At 44.0% G+C, this 19,476-nt stretch overlaps 1 protein-coding gene across 1 annotated transcript; it reads left to right on the plus strand.

Moving 5' to 3' along the window:
- The first annotated feature begins 645 nt into the window (after positions 1-645).
- Positions 646-19,273, plus strand: ptpn3 (protein tyrosine phosphatase non-receptor type 3). The gene is made up of 26 exons (XM_010884738.5): positions 646-832; positions 2,557-2,743; positions 4,744-4,869; positions 4,975-5,017; positions 5,271-5,352; positions 6,400-6,444; positions 6,524-6,576; positions 7,451-7,568; positions 7,858-7,945; positions 8,048-8,136; positions 8,220-8,283; positions 8,369-8,568; positions 8,658-8,783; positions 8,877-9,038; positions 9,163-9,250; positions 9,345-9,422; positions 10,176-10,232; positions 10,311-10,467; positions 11,122-11,330; positions 14,190-14,280; positions 14,487-14,548; positions 14,648-14,794; positions 16,989-17,117; positions 17,662-17,807; positions 17,903-18,038; positions 18,161-19,273. The coding sequence occupies exons 2-26, from the start codon at positions 2,675-2,677 to the stop codon at positions 18,233-18,235; spliced, it is 2,640 nt and encodes an 879-aa protein (XP_010883040.3). The 5' UTR covers positions 646-832; positions 2,557-2,674; the 3' UTR covers positions 18,236-19,273.
- Positions 19,274-19,476: the final 203 nt, after the last annotated feature.

Raw genomic sequence — 19,476 nt, forward strand, 5'->3', positions numbered from 1 at the left:
AGTTTGTAAAACTTTACTAGCTCTTTTCAGAATAGTCTTTGCTTGAAATTAAGTTTCTATGTCAATCTATGAAAAAGGTATTGGGTATAAAAAAATAGATTTTTATAAATTTTGATTTTATTTGAAAAGTTTCCAATAGTTGACCAGCCCACTCTAGAATAATTTACACTTGAAAAGAAAAATCATTGCAAATGAAAGCGATTTTTTTATATGTATAAAATGATTTAGATATTTAAAAACAGCAGTTCAGCAAGTCAAAGGGTGAAAACGTTGTCCAGGCCCATCTAGAACGTGTTTGTTCTTGTAATCAAGTTTTATAACAATCAATGATCAAATTATTTGAGAATGAATGCATACACAAAAAATATATACTATTTTGTCATTTCAAAGATTTATTATCCCATCGGTCATTAACTACAATAATTGCTTAGGAAAGACACTTTGTATAATCATTGTTGAATGCACATTGTTTCCAACATTTAAATACGGTTACATCAAATATCTGCTGAATCCCTAAACCAACTTTACCTTGATTTGTTATCGGTGAATTAGCTTGAAACTGTCTTGCAAGCCTGGATGAATATACTTTTTTTCTCTGCATGAAAAAATATCTAGCTCTGGACAAGACCGCGGCGCGCAACCATACGGGAGCGCGCGTAGACAAGGGGCGGGACAGCTGGAATCTCCGCAGCCTCACGAGAAAATAAGCTCTTTCCGGATATTTACCGATGTTTACCTCCACCTGCCCTACGCGACGCACCCTGTTCTGAGGTTTTTAACAGCGGTAGTACCAACGGACATGTCTCAAAGTTCCAAACCCCGGAATACTGAGGTATTTTAACAGATTTTTAGATTGTCTGCCTTCACAACAAACCACCAGGATCAAATTGTGATCTGAAAGTTTCTGATGGCATATGTTCGGGTGTAAAAGAAGAAACATTTCTATTGCATTTATGTTGGTTTTCTTTGTTTGTATAGCCTAGTTATAGTTTTGAAGTCCACGTCGATTCTGTTGTCTCTATGTTGCAAATAACAGATCGTCTATGGACGTTATCGTATTCTTGTTAATCATTGCGAAACGGCTAAAGTTTAATCGATAACCGAGATGACGTTTCGCATCTGAAATGAGGAATAGGCTGATTTAACAGAACATTCCGTGTCTGGCTTTAGAGTAGCGTTAAGGCAGTTCCTTTCCAGCCTGTGTGTGGGTTTCATTTAAAAAAAAGTCGTACTTTAGAGTGTGCTGTACTCTGTAGTGTATTGAGCGTTGTTAGAGTAAGTCCAAACGTGGGTGGGTGGGTGGGTGTGTGTCTTTGTCATAAGCCTTCACCAAGACCTGTCCCACTCCCCTTAGCTCTCTCTCCCTCTCTCTCTCGCTCTCTCTCTCCCACTCCTACACAAGTATACTTAGCTATTTAAATGGGGACACCAAAGTTGATTGTCTTTAAAAAGTCCTACTTTGACTAATCCTAAAGTTAACCTCAACCAAACCATAACCTTAATAACCTAAGATTTATGCCTTAACTTAACCTATCTTGAATGCCTAACCCTAAACCTAGCTGGTAATGCCTAACCCTAATTCCAATCCAACCCAAATTGTAACATTTGCAACCTAACCGGTAATGCCTAAGCCTAATTTTAACTGTAACCTCAATTTTAACCTTTGCCCTAACACTTAAACTAGCCCTAACACTTTATCAAAACGAGGACAGGAAATGGGTACCTATTAGTCAACATTTTCTGATTTAAGCACAGTTTGGGGAAATGTTTGCGATGGTATATAGTTAAGTAAGAAACATGGACATGTTTTACTATCCTTTTGCAGACCCAAAACATTGTTTTTAAAAATACCTTTCTCCCTAATGTGATCAGATCTCTGTAGTTACTAGCCCATGTTTACTTATTTCAGACAGATATTGAAATCTCCACTGAGATTTTACTTCGAGCTGCAATTTATTTCAACAGAAAATGACATTTCCACGGAAAGTGGGAGCATGGCACCAAAAAGAGGTCTACCTACTCAAAAAGCTATTTGAGATTTTCTATCATATTGATACCATTCTAAAGGAGTCATATAAGCTTCCATATTGTAAAACCCAAACACACACACACTCTTACTATTAGTCTAAAAGTAAGATGGGATATTGGGTTGATGCCCAGCATAACTTGTGTGTGTGCGTGTGCGTGTGTGTGTGTGTGTGTGTGTACACTGTAGATCTCAGATTGGTTCCTAGGCCTGTGAATGGGTGTGCTAGTCTGTAAGAATATTTAACATTCTTGTCATTCATGAGAGAGAGGGGGGGGGAAGTAGCAAGAGGGATGAGAGGAAAGACATGTACAGACCCAGATAATGATGTATTGCTAACTGAAACCACAAATATTACTCACTGGGTGTGTGTGTGTTTGTAAGTGTCTGAGGGAGAGGGAGAGGAAGAGGACAGGCTCCTTTCTGCAGAACAGTGTCATCCAAAGGGAGGAGCTAACCTACATGGGCAGATATTACAGCCTGGGAGCGCTGTATAATGATATCTGTGTGTTTTTAATCTTTCTCCGCAGGCCAAGTAGAGGGATGAGCTGAGTGGTGTGTGTGTGTGTGTGTGTGTGTGTGTGGGAGTGTGAATGTGTGTGTGTGTGTGTTTGTGAGGTTGAGTGTCCTGTGGTGAAAGTGGAAGACATGCCCAAACCTGAACTACTGTGTTTGGTTCAACTACTGGACAACACCATCCATCCATTTACAGTCAATGTGAGTACACGCGTACACAGACACACACCGTCTTGATTTTTTTTTTACAGTTAATTTCTCACACTGAATGTGGTCTGGCCATTTTGTGGGTTAGTAAGAATAACATTGAAGATGGGTGCTTGTTTCATTTGTTTTGTGTGCTGGGTAATCAAACATTTACTCTTTAGGTGTAAGGATTATTAGGGTCAGGTGTTTGAATACCTCGGTAAACAAAATGGCCTGATTTGGGCCGGCCCTGCCCAACGGAAATCTGACTACTTCCAATTTGTATGCACCCGGATTACAGAGCCACAACATGCCACAATCAAGTGACCTTTCTGAAGACCTCTGGAAAACAGTGGTTGTCCAAACAAGGAACGTTTGGGACTTCCCAGGAGTGGCCATCCTACAAACCCTCAAAGAGCCTGGTGTAAAATCATCCAGGGACTCATAAAGAACACTAGATGAACACCCCAGGATCTTTGGGCCTGTCTTACCTCCTCTAAGGTCAATGTTCATGACTCCACCTTCAGAAAGACACTGGACTAAAATAGAATTCATAGCAGAGTTGCAACGGCCAACTACTGCAAATCAAGAAGAACATACAATCCCTTGCAAAACTATTCAAGAGCTCTACAAAACACTGCTCTGTAGTGGGGGTTAGCAAGAGAAAAGCCGTTACTTAAAAAGTACATCTGAAAGTATGAGAGTGACACAGCTGTTTGTGGTCCGTGACCAATATAGAGCATTTTGGCCAAAACTCATAGTGCTAATTGTCAACCTAACACTCCCAGTGCCTCAGTACACACCAGTGAAGGATGTGTGATGTTTGAATGCTCATGCAAGCAATGTCTTGAGTTTTTCTTACAAATAGTTCCCAACATTAAACCAATGTCGCCTTAGAATAATTGATTTTGAGTGTCAGTGTTTTACGATGAAGTATCAGAGCGATGGACATCTCAAAGTGATACTGGCCCAGTATGTGTAATGAGAACCAAAAACCGCGTTCCACATTAAGAGCCTCATAACAAGGCCCATCTGTCCAGAAGCTGAAGTCTGATTGCATCTGGTTCACATCGGAATAGTTGAAGAATAAGAGACGTAAAGATTGGAATAGTTTTGGAATGGCTTGTTCAAAGTGGATCCATAAACCCCATTCAGACATGCTATCAGAACAAATAACGTGCCATTTGAGGTAGAAAACCTGGTTGCAGTCATTGCTGTTAAAGGTTGCATTTCGTCTTTTTATTTTAAGAAGACGATTCACTTTTCACACCAGGCATTAAGTTTTGTATAACCTTTAATTAAAAGAATGAGTACTAACATTTTGTTTTGTTTCTCAGCTTCCTGTATATCTAGCATTTGGGTTTGGTTGAAGATATAACAACATTCAGTACCAAAAATGCTATCAGGCGGGGCAAATATTTGTTCATTTGGGGCGCTGTAAAAGCTTCATCGCGCCATACTGTACTACTCACACAACATTAAATACTTCATTTGAGCCCACAAACAAAGCACCTTCCAAAAATGGTCAATATAAACAAACTCCCTTTCAAATTTTATGTTGTCCAATTCGCTATAATGACCTTTTTGAAACAACCCCAGAACCCGTTCGGGGGATTTGAAGATGTGTCCTCTGATGCACGTCTCGCCAGGCCGTTCGATTCCTTATCACACTGCTCGCTCAACGGGGACGCGTTTGCCAGGCACACACGCTGTGGGTGTTCAGCACGTCTCCCGGCCGAGTCATTGGAGCAGAATGAGGCAAGGCAACCCTATCCCGCATCCTAGCCATCCACGCCCAGCGTTGCTGAGCCACTTTGCATCGTCTTTTCACCGCCCCCCCCCGGGCATTGTCGGTATGCCACGACCAGGGTTGGAAGTCCCCGGGCACAACGATGCTGCTATGCTTCAGACAGTGTCTTAGACCACCTCGATAACGGCTTCACCCCTGCAGCCTGGTGGCAACGCACTAAAATACCAAACAGACCCACTGACAGCGTGCGTGGTTCTTGTCTCAGAGCCAGGATGCAGGCGAGGTTCTGCTGGACCAGGTGTGTAAGCAGCTGGGTCTGCTGGACAGACACTACTTCAGTCTACAGCTACGAGATTCCACCAATGCCTTGTTTTCTCACACACACTCTCCTGTGAGTACATGCACCAACAAAGCTCGTAAACACTTTTTTGACTACTCTAAAACCCACACAACAGATGGTGGCGTGTTGATGATTAACATTATGTTTGTCTTGCAGAGGTGGCTGGAACCCAGCAAACCGCTGAAAAAGCAGCTGAAAGGTAAGAAACTCTAAACCCTGTGTCGCCTTCAGTTCAGTCGAATGGTTTCATGTTCATCAACATACATTGGAGGCATTTGTTTCTTAATCGTAAATGTACATAATAAATGTCAGGAAATGATAAATATTCATTTGAAGGCTTGGCTCTGTGGAACGGTTGTGTGGATTATTAGGGTCATATTAGGGTCATGGATGACATGTAAATATTATTAAAGGCCAGAGGTAATAAATAACAGTGAATCTCGTTCTTATAGGTGTTGTCTCTCCCTTCTACCTGACTCTCAGAGTGAGATTCTTCATCTCAGACCCCAACTCTCTTCAGCATGAGCAGACCAGGTGTGTTAAATTACGGCACATTATTCAGACTCCCTAGCTCTCACACAGGCTGTTTCATCATCCTGCAGAGTTGCCTGTGGGGGGGGTACAGTGGAGAGGAAACAAGACTATTATGACCAGAAGTACTAATGACTGTTTATGAAGGACAATATTACTCTGAGATCAGTGATCTGAGATCAGTTTGGGTTTGGATTCAGCCTACTGCTCTTTCAGTGTAATAAAGCGTAAAATGCCTGAACATTTCTAATGAAGTAACATTTGCTACGATACGGTATGATTTTCTTTAATGTTCTATTAGTTTAAGCTTTCTTTCATTGCCCAGCCAACAAAAACACAATCCTAGTCAAATTTGCAGCCCATGTTAGACAAAAGTTACATAAATTCTAAAGTCTTAAACATGCATAAATTCCTAACCATTTGAGGTAGATGCTAGTAAGTTATATCTTGTAAAAGGAAAACATTGGTAGTAGCTTTCACTGGTGGAGTAACATTTGACCGTCGGCTGCTATTTTCTGTAGACAAAACAAGCCTACCACCTAATGTTTGAACTCTTTTTAACAAGCTCTTCTATTTATCTAAAAGCTGACTATAAAACAGAACCCCTATTGATAAAATAATATAATGGAAGTCGGCCAATATTAAAAAGAATATTAATTAGTAGTAATAAAAAAAAAAAACAAAGCACTGCCTTTTTAACACTGTAGTCTTCTGAATTTTCAATTTGGCAGAGATTATTCCACTAGGTCTGTGCGATGCACGTGTGTCCTTACAAGCCAAGTAGAGTTGGCAACCAGCATTATACACCCACGTTGTGCTGTTGGATCATGAGCTGGAATGAGAAGGAGAAAAACCCTGGGTAGCTCAGTAAATAGTTCCTGTTCCTGGAAAGCTACCCTCCTGGAGGTTTTCACTCCAACCCCAGTTATAACTACCTTTCACAGCTCCTCAACTAGGTGATTATTATAATCAGGTGCAGGAGAGTTTGGAGGGCACTGGGGTGTGTGTCATTCAGATGATCACGTTTTCCCCTGTCTTGTGTCTCTGCAGGCATATGTACTTCCTCCAGATCAGGAGTGACATCAGAGAGGGCAGGTCAGTCACAACGACTGCACTTATACTGTACTTCTCTTCTTCCGCCCAGCGTTATGTTAAGTGCCTGTGTGTTTTACAGGTTGAAGTGTCCTCTCAGTGCTGCTGTAGTACTGGCATCGTACGCTGTTCAGTGTAAGTCTGAAATTCTTTGTGGATCTGTGGGAAATGTGTCTCTAATGCGGTCATACTTTGGCAGGAGGTTAGGTGGAGCTCTGTATCCACTTGTTCTTTTGGGCTGTGTGTGTTCATGGCCTGTCTTCTGACTTGATGATATGTATCTCAATCAAGTGTGTAAGTGGTGGGGCAATATTTGAAACAGGTGTGTGAGTAAAAACGTGCATCCATTTGGGTCCCGAGGACCAGGATTGGGAAACACTGCCATAGTCAAACTATGTTTTCACTTGTAATCAGTGGCAGTGTTCAGGTATTCTGCTACTATGTACAGGGTAGTGTAACATTCTAATTGGATGTGTTTTTTTGGTTGATTCTTTTGTATTGTGTCCAATAGTTAGTTTTTCATTATTGTCTCCCGGGGCTCCGCACAGCCCCAAGACCATCTGGCTGAGGTGGTTCTTATCCAGGTTAATCTGTCTGTAGATGCTGGCTTTGTTTACAAGGTTTGAGAATCTCTTTCCTTTGGGTGTTTGTGAAATTGAACAGCTTTTTTTCTAGATGTTGATCTTTTGATGTAGTACCTTTGAGGCTAGAATTCCCTTGTCATCGGCTTTGGGTTGCCATACATACTGCAATCAGTGGAGGATGTAGGTTTCCATTGATAGTGCAATCAGTGGAGGCTGTAGGTTTATATAGATAATGTAATCAATGGAGGATGTGTGTGATGGAGTGATCTGAGGAACTGTCAGATCACAGCGTGGATCATCAACCTCACCCCTCCTTGTCCCCATCTACTCCCCACGACCAAGTCTTTTTTTCATAGTGTACGACCAAGTCTTTTTTTTCATTTCTCTACCGTTTTAGTAATGTTTTGCGTGCCTTTCTCACTCAGCTGAGCTAGGTGACTACTCCCCGGACCTTCTTCCTGGTTACCTGTCCAAGAGACACTTCCTCCCGGAACAGGATGAGGATTTCCTGTCCAGAGTGGAGGCATTGCACCCAGGCCACAGGTACTCAAAGACACACAGGCATACAGTAACACTGTCCTACTGGGATTACTCTGAAACCATACTGGGTCGGCAGTGTCCGCCATCTATGGTCCTCCAGTACCCCCAGTAGTACTGTAGACAAGCACACCTGACTTATCTTGTCGACTAATCACTGGGTCTTCGATGAGTTGAATTGGATATGTTGGTCTGGGGCCACTACAATAATGTGTGCTGTTGAGAGTATCCAAAGAACTGAGTTGGAGACTAACATGTACAATGTCACATCTCTCCTGTTCATGTGCTGTTTCAGGGGGCTGAAGCAAAGTGAAGCAGAGCTGTGTTTTCTCAATACAGCAAGAACACTGGAGCTTTATGGAGTAGAGCTCCACACTGCCAGCGTGAGTCCCTCTATGAGTTGCATTTATCTGCCTTTCCCCCTCTCGCTTTCTCTTTCACTTCACTCGCTCTCGTTCACATTTCCATCTCTTTAATTCTCCCAGGATTCCAACACTTCCCCCCTATTAGTGGGATTGGCCTCGGGAGGTGTGGCTATCTTCTGCAACATGATTTGTTCCAGCTTCTTCCCCTGGTGAGTACCCAGGCCTCTGATGACGCACGCGCTCACACGTACACATGCGCGCGCACACACTGAACATGCACGTTCTCCTGCAGGGTGAACATCATCAAGATATCCTTCAAGAGGAAACGTTTCCTCATCCAGCTCCGACGCAAGCACGTGAGTCCCGATTGGCTGAAACGTCTGTGTCGCACCCTCGTAATGGCCGGCCACTGTGTGGTCTTCATACGTGTTCGTGTTCCAGGGGGAGACCCAGGACTGCGTGGTGAGCCTGGTCCTGCCGTGCCCCCGGACGTGCAAGAACCTCTGGAGGTCGTGTGTGGACCATCACTCCTTCTTCCACTCCAAGTCAGCCCACAGCCCACACCACACCAACCTGGTCACACAGATACACAACAAGCTGCTCTCCCAGCACTGGACCTTGGGCAACGCGAAAACAGACAGGCAAGCGCACAGACAACATGCAGTCCGTCTTTAACTCTTCTTACGTGTTCAGGGCCGTTCCTACTCACACGCTCTTGTTCGCGCGACAGTGGCCCGGTGTGTAAGAAGGTGATGGGTGGGATGGAGTGGAACCCGGTTGGAAGGGGATCCTCCTCATCCGAACACCTGGAGACGAAGAGCCTGCCGTCCCGATCGCCGCCGCTGACACCCAACTGGTATGAACGCAGCCTCACACACTGATGTGGTGGGAGACGTCGTGTTACGGGCTGGCTGTGTCTGGGGGTCATTTCCTGTCATGTCTCGGCTAGGCGGAGTCCTCGCATACGCCACGGTGCCCGTAAACCCCGCCCCTCCTCTGTGGAGCTGAACAACGACCTGAGAGACTTATCAGAGGGCGAGGATGTGTTCTACACCTACAGGGTGTCACTCAGCAGCAGTAGGGACAGCCATGATGGAACACCTAGACACAGGTCAGAGACACACACACACACACACACACACACACACGCACAGGTCAGAGAAACATACAGCATGTAATTTGATCGAGAGCATTATTGTTGGCGTCAGTCCTGATACCGTATCACTCTCTTTCAGTGTTTCTGGGACACACACCCAGGAGGGTTGGAATTCCCACGTTGATGACGTCAGCCCAGGGGACGATGCCTCTCACCACTGGGATAAGGTCGGTTACCTAGACACCCTGGCGTGGGCGTGGTCATGTGTTACGGATAAGGTACCTGGTGTTCCAGGCTGAGTGTTGTTTCTGTGTGTTGAAGAGTGCTCTTGGGGATGGGGACCTGCTGTTGATTCGTATCGCTCCTGACCATGGCGGCAAGTTTGGTTTCAATGTCAAAGTGAGTCTCCCCTTCAATGAATCAAACACACGCGCTGTACATGTTTGGTACTAATCACACCTACTCATTCACGGGAAGGTCTTTATTTTGACCATTTTCCTCATTGTAGAATAATATTGAAGACATCAAAACTATGAAATAATATGGAATCATGCACCAACCAAAAGTGTTAAACTGATCAAAGTGCGTTTAATATCGTGGATTCTTCAAGATAGCCACGCTTTGCCTTGACGACACCTTCACGTCATAAAGTGATGACGGACTGTTGTTTCTGTTTGCTTATTAGAGCTGTTCCTGCCATTATATGGACTAGGACAGAACAGACATAGTGATGGTCTTCTGTATACCAAACCTACACTGATGCAACACACAACTGATTGGCTGAAACACATTATGACGGAAATAAATTCCACAAATGAGCTTTTAGCGAAGGCATACATGTTAACTGAAATGCCTTCCAGGTGGCTACCTAATGAAGCTGGTTAAGAGAATGCCTAGAGCATGCGAATCTGTCACTAAGGCAAATGGGTGGCTAATTTGAAGAATCGAAACGGTTAAATGTACTTTGATCTGATTTGATTTTGGTTGCTACATGGGTACATGTGTTATTTCATAGTTTTGATGTCTTTACTATCCTACAATGTGGAAAATGGTAAAAATTAAGAAATACCCTTGAAAGAGTAGGTGTCCAATGTCCAAACCTCTGACTGGTACTGGAGGTCATGTATCTCTGACACTCCTCTCTCTCCTCAGGGTGGCGTGGATCAGAAGACCCCTCTGGTCATATCCCAGGTCAATCCTGACTCTCCCGTAAGTTACTCTGAGTAAGTCATTTGTAAACATTCCTTTAGAACAATGTGATCAGAGGTTTTTATTGGTTGATTGCAGGCGGGGCGGGTTGAGCCAAGGCTCTTGGAAGGTGACCAGGTAGTGTTGATCAACGGTCGGGATATCTCAGAACACACACACGACCAGGTGGTCATGTTCATTCGAGCCAGCAGAGAGTCCCACTCCAGAGAACTTGCCCTGCTCATACGACGCAAAGGTAGCGTGCACACACACACACACACACACACACACACACTCAAAAAAGCGATCACAAAAAAAATAAACGACTCTGTTACCCAATGGCTGATGCAAGTCTGTGTGTGTTTATCTACTGAGGTGAGAGTCAACATCAACACAGTCATAAACATTGTGTCATCAGAGCCGTCTAGTTTGATGTTGATAATGTTAGTGATAACATGATGATTTTGTTTTTGAGGGGATGCTGCTCGTTTCACTGTTATACAAATATGTCAGCCTGCATTTGGATCCCAGACTGTCCAAGCATGACACACCTGACATGATGAAGCCTACCTTGACCAAAACAAAAAGACCAAATGAGAGAGGCTCTGTCCTTTTTCAGGTCCTTGAAATTCTAAAGTGACTTTTAGCACCCAGCTCAGAAAGCTCCTCAGATCCCAGCCCCTCGTACCACACCTGGACAACCTGTTATACAGATGATATTGACGATCTGGGTCATCAGCGTACAGTGTGTGGCGTTCAGGTTCCAGGCCTGTGCAGTAGTAGTGGAAAGCAGTTGGACAGATTTTTGGGGGTGATGTTGCCTGTGTGGAGGACAGAATGGTGTTTGTATTTGTGAGTGACCCTGTGTTAACAACCTTATTGTTTCAATCCTTTTGTGATGTGCATTTAGGTCCAGGGCGTGTGGCCCCCCTGCTTCAGTTTCCATCAGCCCTGTCACTGACTGGCCAATCACACGCTGATGCACTGCTACTGCCTGGCCAATCACACACTGATGCACTGCTACTGCCTGGCCAATCAGAAAGAGGTCAAACACTTGAAGAGTCCATGAAACAACTGGAGAGGGGCCTACAGACCGGCACACTCACCTTCCATTTTGAGGTGTGTTTATGCAGGAAACATATAGTACGGACTGGACCTGCTTGTGTGTTGAATGTAACATTAGCTCTATGAATAACTAGTGTGAATTGCAATAAGACCAGAGCCCTTATCAACAAAGCATCTTAGGAATCTTGTTAAAACCTGTTATGAGACAAACAGAAAACCCTGGTTTTTAGGGTGATGTGAAACTGTCTAGACACACTCTGAGCCAGAAGATCAACTCAAAGTTTATCTCAGCCAGAAATCACAACACTTTGAACCACTGCAAAGAAGTTAGTGATGAAGCTCACTGAAATTGTTGAAAATAATGGGGAATAACCAATCGAGATGAGGCATCTCATTTAACTTCCAGTAGCTTCAGTTCATTTACGCATTACATTCCCTGCATGGGTTTATTCTCTATTTGTTCTTTTTCTTCTGCTGAATTCCATCATTCTCGTTTCTTGCTGTGATTTGATCAGCCTGACAATTTAGCCCAGCTTCGTATTTCTGAACACCTGTGATTAACAGGTCGATATAAAAACCATTTTGGCAAACTGAACAAACACTCAAAAACTAAAATAAACAGCCTAAATGGTCTAAGGATACAGGCAGTCTGTTCAAAGTAGAGGTCTTTAACACTACCCCAGGTGGGTGAAGAGATTTTGCATCAGGACCAGCCATGCCCATGCAGAACAAACCAGCCAACTGTCAAACCCTGATAACTGGGTAATGTCTAGCCGCCCAGAGGAGGAAATATAGCAAAACAAAACACAGGCTATGAAGTTCAGCAGCAGATATAAAAGTTAGCGGGACAAGCTGCAACTACCCTACGCTGTAAAGAGCAGATAGAAAACAAATAAACTGTAATGTGACCCAATTCAATGCCCTGCAGTACAGCTGTGTCACTGTGATTACGAGTTTGGACATTGAACATGGCAAACAGATGCCCGCTCTGGACCAAATCTGAGCCAGTTGTAGAACCTACCGTTGTTTAGTTTGGTCCAGTCTGGATGTCCGTGGATGTTGAAATTAAGGCCAGGGCTTTATGACGATTATGGACCTAATTGATTTGGTTAGACAGTTGACACCACTGAAAGGTTTGTGGGTGTTTTCTTGTCGAAACTATAGTTGAAAAGTTTGATTCGGTGTTCTTGTGTATTTTGTTTCTGGGAGAGGCTGTGGGTGCACATGACTAACTCTGGTTTAGGCTGCAAAGAAAGATCTGAAAGTGGTGCCCTCTCAACCCAAATGTATCTCATATCTCACAATCCACTGCACTTCACAAATCTACATTTTTGTTGTGATGAAAAGAAGTATGTATTGCTGTTTTCCAGAAAGGTGTGCGTGTGTGCGTGTGTGCGTGTGTGCGTGTGTGCGTGTGCGCGTGTGCGCGCGTGCGTGTGTGCGTGCGCGCGTGCGTGTGTGTGTGCGTGCGTGCGTGTGTGCGTGTGTGTGCGCGTGTGCGCGTGTGCGCGCGTGTGTGCGCGTGTGCGCGTGTGCGCGTGTGTGTGTAAGTAATGTAGTGACAGCAGGCTCTGTTGCTCCACCACGCTCTCCACGAGTGAGAGGTGTGCACTTTGACAGTCCAGCACTAAGTCAGGGAGATTATTTACACCGGGTCGGCCACGTGTTACAGCAGTAAAACTACGTACAAAATACACAGCGTTAAAACATACTTTAAGAATAGCGTTTACGTTTGACCATAAAACTGTCCCTTGACAGATTTATGGTCAAATGGTCACTTGACAGATTTAAGGCCCTGGTGTTAAAGACTTTTACTTAAGGTCGTTCTGAAGAACATTCCAGCAGTGGGGTGCGCCATAGTAGTTCGCTTATTCAGAGATAGTAAAACCTATTATTGAGATTCTGTGATCACTGCGATTTCTCAAAAGAAAAATTTAGGAGAGATGAGTGGGAAGTTTCTACAGGATAAGTTCATATTGAAGCACATACACACACACATTTTCTGCATTACCCTTTACTAAGCACACTTTAGTGCATTGGTGTGAGTAAAACATACAGCTCCGGACAAAATGAAGAGACCACTGCACCTTTTTCTCTCCTTTCCAAAAAAAATGGAAAAGGAAGGTTTTGAGTGAGGAACAGAAGGGTTAAAATTAAGAGACCACTGCAAATAGAACGCTTCTATTCTTCACTCAAAACTTTCCTTTTTAACTTTTTTGGAAAGGAAAAGGTGCAGTGGCCCCCTAATTTTTTTCCAGAGCTGTATAATCAAATGAAATGCAATCGTTTTTTTTTTTTGTCATGTGCTCACACTATATGCTGTCATATCATGAGTTATGCCTCAGAATCCTTTAAAGCACAAGCTCAAGTAATACTGTTTACATATTACTGTGTGTGTGTATATATACTGTTTATATATACTCCAGTATATACAGGACTATCATGTAGTAATACTGTTGCTCGTAGGTATATAATACAGTATCGACAGGATTATCATGTAGTAATACTGTTGCTTCTAGGTATATAGTACAGTATAGACAGGATTATCATATAGTAATACTGTTGCTCGTAGGTATATACTACAGTTATTTACAGGACTGTCATATTGAAATATGAAGACATTAAAGCTATTGACTGTCTATGGAACAATCGACTCCCATTTGTTGGATGTCATTACACCTGCAGGGAACTCTTAACTGGTCAGGAAGTTGGCTCATCAGGTCTCTTAAATATCTGTTGGTGACTTAAGAAGCCTCATTCATATTTCCCACGTTTGCCCATAAGAGTGGAGGTAAAATGGCTCCCTTTTCAGCACCTACAACTAATGTTTTAGTCTGGGGCACTTTGTGGACATGGGCCTTACTGTTGAAAATCAAACCTAGGCAAAATGTCCTTGTGTTTGTGTGTGTTTAGAACCTGTACAGGAGAAAGCCCGGTCTGACAGTAGCCTGTGCTTGCCTCCCAGAGAACACTGACAAGAACAGATACAAGGACGTGCTACCCTGTGAGTACACACACCCTTCTCACTCACAGATCACCTAGTCACCAAGTAGCCACACCTGTTCAGCACACCAGTACAGGTGTACTTATGACGCACGTTTGGAAGCAGTAGGACATGTCAGTGAAGAAGACCCCTATTTCAGTGGTTTGAGTGTCTGATTCCTTCTCTGAAACACACCTCTCTTAACTACCGGTTCTTTGTTCTGGCAGATGACGTCTCCAGAGTGGTGCTTCGGGGCAAAGAGGACTACATTAACGCAAGTCACATCACGGTCAGTCCTGTGTGTCTCTGTGTGTGATTGTCTCCGTGTTTGTGTGTGTCTTGCAGTATTCATGCTGTATTTTTCTATTTCTGTATTCCCGTGCCACAGGTGGCACCCCCCGTGAGTGGAGTGTGTCTGCGCTACATTGCTGCTCAGGGACCCCTGCCTCAGACCTGCACTCACTTCTGGCAGAGTGTGTGGGAGCAACGCACACAGACCATCATCATGCTCACCACTCTCACAGAGAGAGGACGGGTGGGTACACACACACACACACACACACAATAATAACCCTTTTTCACTCACATGTGTACACACACACACACACACACACACACACACACACACACACACAATAATAACCCTTTTTCACTCACATGTGTACACACACACACACACACACACACACACACACACACAATAATAACCCTTTTTCACTCACATGTGTACACACACACACACACACACACACACACACACAATAATAACCCTTTTTCACTCACATGTGTACACACACACACACACACACAATAATAACCCTTTTTCACTCATGTGTGTACACACACACACACACACACACACACAATAATAACCCTTTTTCACTCACATGTGTGTACACACACACACACAATAATAACCCTTTTTCACTCACATGTGTACACACACACACACACACACACACACACACACAATAATAACCCTTTTTCACTCACATGTGTACACACACACACACACACACACACACACACACAATAATAACCCTTTTTCACTCACATGTGTACACACACACACACACACACAATAATAACCCTTTTTCACTCACATGTGTACACACACACACACACACACACACACACAATAATAACCCTTTTTCACTCACATGTGTACACACACACACACACACACACACACACAATAATAACCCTTTTTCACTCACATGTGTACACACACACACACACACACACACAATAATAACCCTTTTTCACTCACATGTGTACACACACACACACACACACACACACAATAATAACCCTTTTTCACTCACATGTGTACACACACACACACACACACACACACAATAATAACCCTTTTTCACTCACATGTGTACACACACACACACACACACACACAATAATAACCCTTTTTCACTCACATGTGTACACACACACACACACACACACACACACAATAATAACCCTTTTTCACTCACATGTGTGTGTACACACACACACACACACACACACAATAATAACCCTTTTTCACTCACATGTGTACACACACACACACACACACACACACACACACACACACACACACAATAATAACCCTTTTTCACTCACGTGTACACACACCTCAGTATAATACACACATTTGCAATACAAGCATAAGTTACAACACAGTCTCCCACACACACAGGTTTACCAAGGTCTAAGGCTCATTGTGAGTAGCTGCCAATGTCTTTGCCTGCTTGTTGCTTGGTAACCAGAAGCTCTTACTAATTGATCATCTTGCTGATATTCCACAAGTGCCCCAGTGCTTCAGACACGCGCACGCGCACGCATACATATATTCAGACAGACAGTCTCGTCTTGTCTCCGGACATAATCCAGTATAAATTTCTTCTGCTGAGAATGTCCTTAGCTGTTTGAGTTAAACACTCGCTCAGAAATGAGAAACACGTGAGTGGCGCAGTGTTTTAAATCACTGGTTCGCAGTTAAGCTGTGACGTTGCGGCCAGGGATCCTGGGGGCCACGCGTAGTGACGCAAATTGGTTCAGCGCTGGCCAGGGTGGACGGGTGGATGTGGAACAGCACTAACAATGTCTCGTTGCACTCTGGCAACTCTTTGTGGAAGGTTGGGCATCGGTGAGCTTAATCATGGTTGTTGACTGAAGAGTGCATTCCCCTCAGCGCATTGGTACGAGCAAAAAACCACTTCCTGGTGGAGAGAGCCGTGCGAGAAGAATCAGAATGGCTTTGCGCGATGTATGCCAGAGAGAACGAGAAGCGGTTTTACAGGACCTCATATGAATGAAGATGCATTGAGTGTTGCGTTGCCTAATCAGGTCATACACGTTTTTGACATTAAAAAAAATGGTATACTTTCCTATCGATATTGTTCCATTGCCTTTGAGAAAGACTGGTACTATGAATCACTTTGCTTAAATGCCAAAAGGGTATTTTTGAATAAGGAATGAGCTTTACTTGGTAGACCACTGGAGAATCAGTTTTGGGTGAAAGAAGCAGGTTTGAATGAGTAAATCATTATTATGGTAAACATCAATTGTGTGTGTGTGTGTGTGTGTGTGTGTGTGTGTGTGTGTGTGTGTGTGTGTGTGTGTGTGTGTGTGTGTGTGTGTGTGTGTGTGTGTGTGTGTGTGTGTGTGTGTGTGTGTGTGTGTGTGTGTGTGTGTGTGTGTGTGTGTGTGTGTGTGTGTGTGTGTTTCAGACTAAGTGCCACCAATATTGGCCACACCCTCCAGAAGTGAGTGATTATGGGTACCTGAGGGTGAGCTGCCACTCCGAGGAATGCAACCTGGCCTACGTCACCCGCCAGTTCACCCTCACACACACACAGGTAACACGCATGCACGCACCCACAAAAAGGCTGTTGAGCTGCCCTATATTACAGGTGTGCGCGCGTGTGTATGAGGTGCGCGCGTGTGTATGAGGTGCGCGTGTGTGTGCGAGTGTGCAGGCCATATGCACGCTCTCCACAGGAAACACTGACCCAACTATCCCTCGCCATGTATTTCTGCTTCATGCTTCCGTAGGCATTATGTGTTTATTTACATTTTCACCAATGAGGTTAATATAGAACACATTCTCCTTTACAACAATAGTCTGCCAAAGACCACCCACACCATCTCTCTCTCACACTGCTGCGCAGGCCCATCTGTTCCTCTGGCTGTCATAGTTAATCCCTGTATGGAGCCGCAGGCCGGACAACACACTACCCTCGTCCTCTATACCTCCCTCTCTCCTCCCCATACTCTCTCCCATTGCCGGGACGAACCAAAGTTATCACTCATCTCCTCCTTCGCAAATTCACTTTAAATAAATATGTTTGACAATCGGGTGTTGGTTGAAAGTGGCCAAAACGTGTCTGTGCGTGTTTCCAGCTGGGAGAGGAGCGTGCTGTTACCCACCTGCAGTATGTAGCGTGGCCAGACCATGGCGTACCTGACGACCCCTCAGACTTCCTGCTGTTCGTCAACTCTGTTAGGGAGACGAGGACAGGGGACACACCACTCATGGTTCACTGCAGGTACACGCGCACACGCGCCCTATATACGCACACACTCATACACGCACGCACGCACGCAGTACTTCTAACATGTTTTTACGTTTCGTTTTTTGCAGTGCAGGGATTGGGCGCACAGGTGTTCTAATCACCATGGAGATGGCGTTGACACTGTTGGAGAGCGGTCGACCTGTGCTCCCTCTGGACATCGTCAGGACGCTCCGAGACCAGAGGGCCATGATGATCCAGACCCCGGTACTGTACTCACACCAACCATTAGTTTAGGTCCTCTAGGATTAGCCCACATGAACCCATGACAACTGTGAGAACATTGTTCTGATTTGTTTGGTGTGACTTCTTGTCTGTTTGTCTTTCAGTGCCAGTTCCGGTTTGTGTGTGAGGCCATCCTTCGTGTCTATAGAGAGAGAGGAGAGCGTTCTGCAGCACCGTAGACCCCTCAAGCCCTTAACACTGCTACCAGAGAAAGGGGGACAGCTAGCCACAGCATTAGGCTATAACCTTACACAGCCATGGCACTTCAATAGCCTTAGGTGTTCGGCGACAGCTAGCCTTCTGTTAATTACAGCGCATTCAGAGCCGGTTGTGCTCAGTTAGTCCCATCCTTATGCTAGCCAGGGAGAGCAGCTAGCACGTAGCTGTATAGACTTCTGTGTTTTAATTATTTTATTTGGCACCAATGTTTACCTGTGTGACTGAATGCTTTAGCTCAGCCCTTCTCAAATTATTTTGTACCAGGAACTGGCAAAGCATTGCCTTCCTCGGGGGACCACTTATAGACTAATGGCTTTTTTTATTGGAAAAAAATGATATATACTACCCTGACAGATGTAATTGTTTTAACTTGTAATACCATGGTCGTCAAGCAATTTCATTTTCTGTTGGGCCACGTTGGTGGTTAAACCTTTGAATTTCACTTTTAGATTGCTGCCATAATAAACATTTCTCAGTAATGCACAAACATTTCTAATCAGGAAAACCAATGGCAATTTGAAGAATTTGGACACATTGTAGTGACAAATGCATCAGGATTGTGGGAAGTTCAGAACTTTAAGTATTTAGTAACATTGATTGTGTAGAAAATAAATTTCTTAATTTGCCGTTTTGCCACAATCTGTTATGGACTTGGATCTTTGAGAGTCCTACTTTTAATAAAAGGGGTCAAAATTGCTAATAGCCCTAACCATACAAAAGCTTGAGCCATTGAGGGATTTGTCACAGATTGGCAGATATTTCTTCACGGACCAGTGCCGGTCCAAAGACAGAGGTTTGAAAAAGGCTCCTTTACCTCACCAAAGCTAATAAATTCTGCCTCAGAGATATGTGGCTAGTTACTACTGAGGTGGGACTATAACTGCTAGAACTAGGCCTTGTCTTGAAAGATTGTAGAGGTTGAGAGGCTTTTGTTTGGTTTCACAGAACAGTGCCCCCCCCCCCCCCCAACCCCCATCTTCCCTAAATTATTGAGACACTAAATAAAAACATTATCTACTTAAACTCGCTGTTTGTTTGTGAGTGCATTGTACAGAAGATGGATAATGGTAAAAGATATTACATGTAATACTACTAAAATCTACTTTTAAGTGATATGTTTGTTGTCTGTAGAGTTGCCTGTACACTTTGTGCAAGTTGAGTTCTGAAAGGTACAGTAGAGTTTACCTGGCCCGATTCAGAC

Source organism: Esox lucius, chromosome 20 (genome assembly GCF_011004845.1).
Source record: "Esox lucius isolate fEsoLuc1 chromosome 20, fEsoLuc1.pri, whole genome shotgun sequence".
Classification (NCBI taxonomy): domain Eukaryota; kingdom Metazoa; phylum Chordata; class Actinopteri; order Esociformes; family Esocidae; genus Esox; species Esox lucius.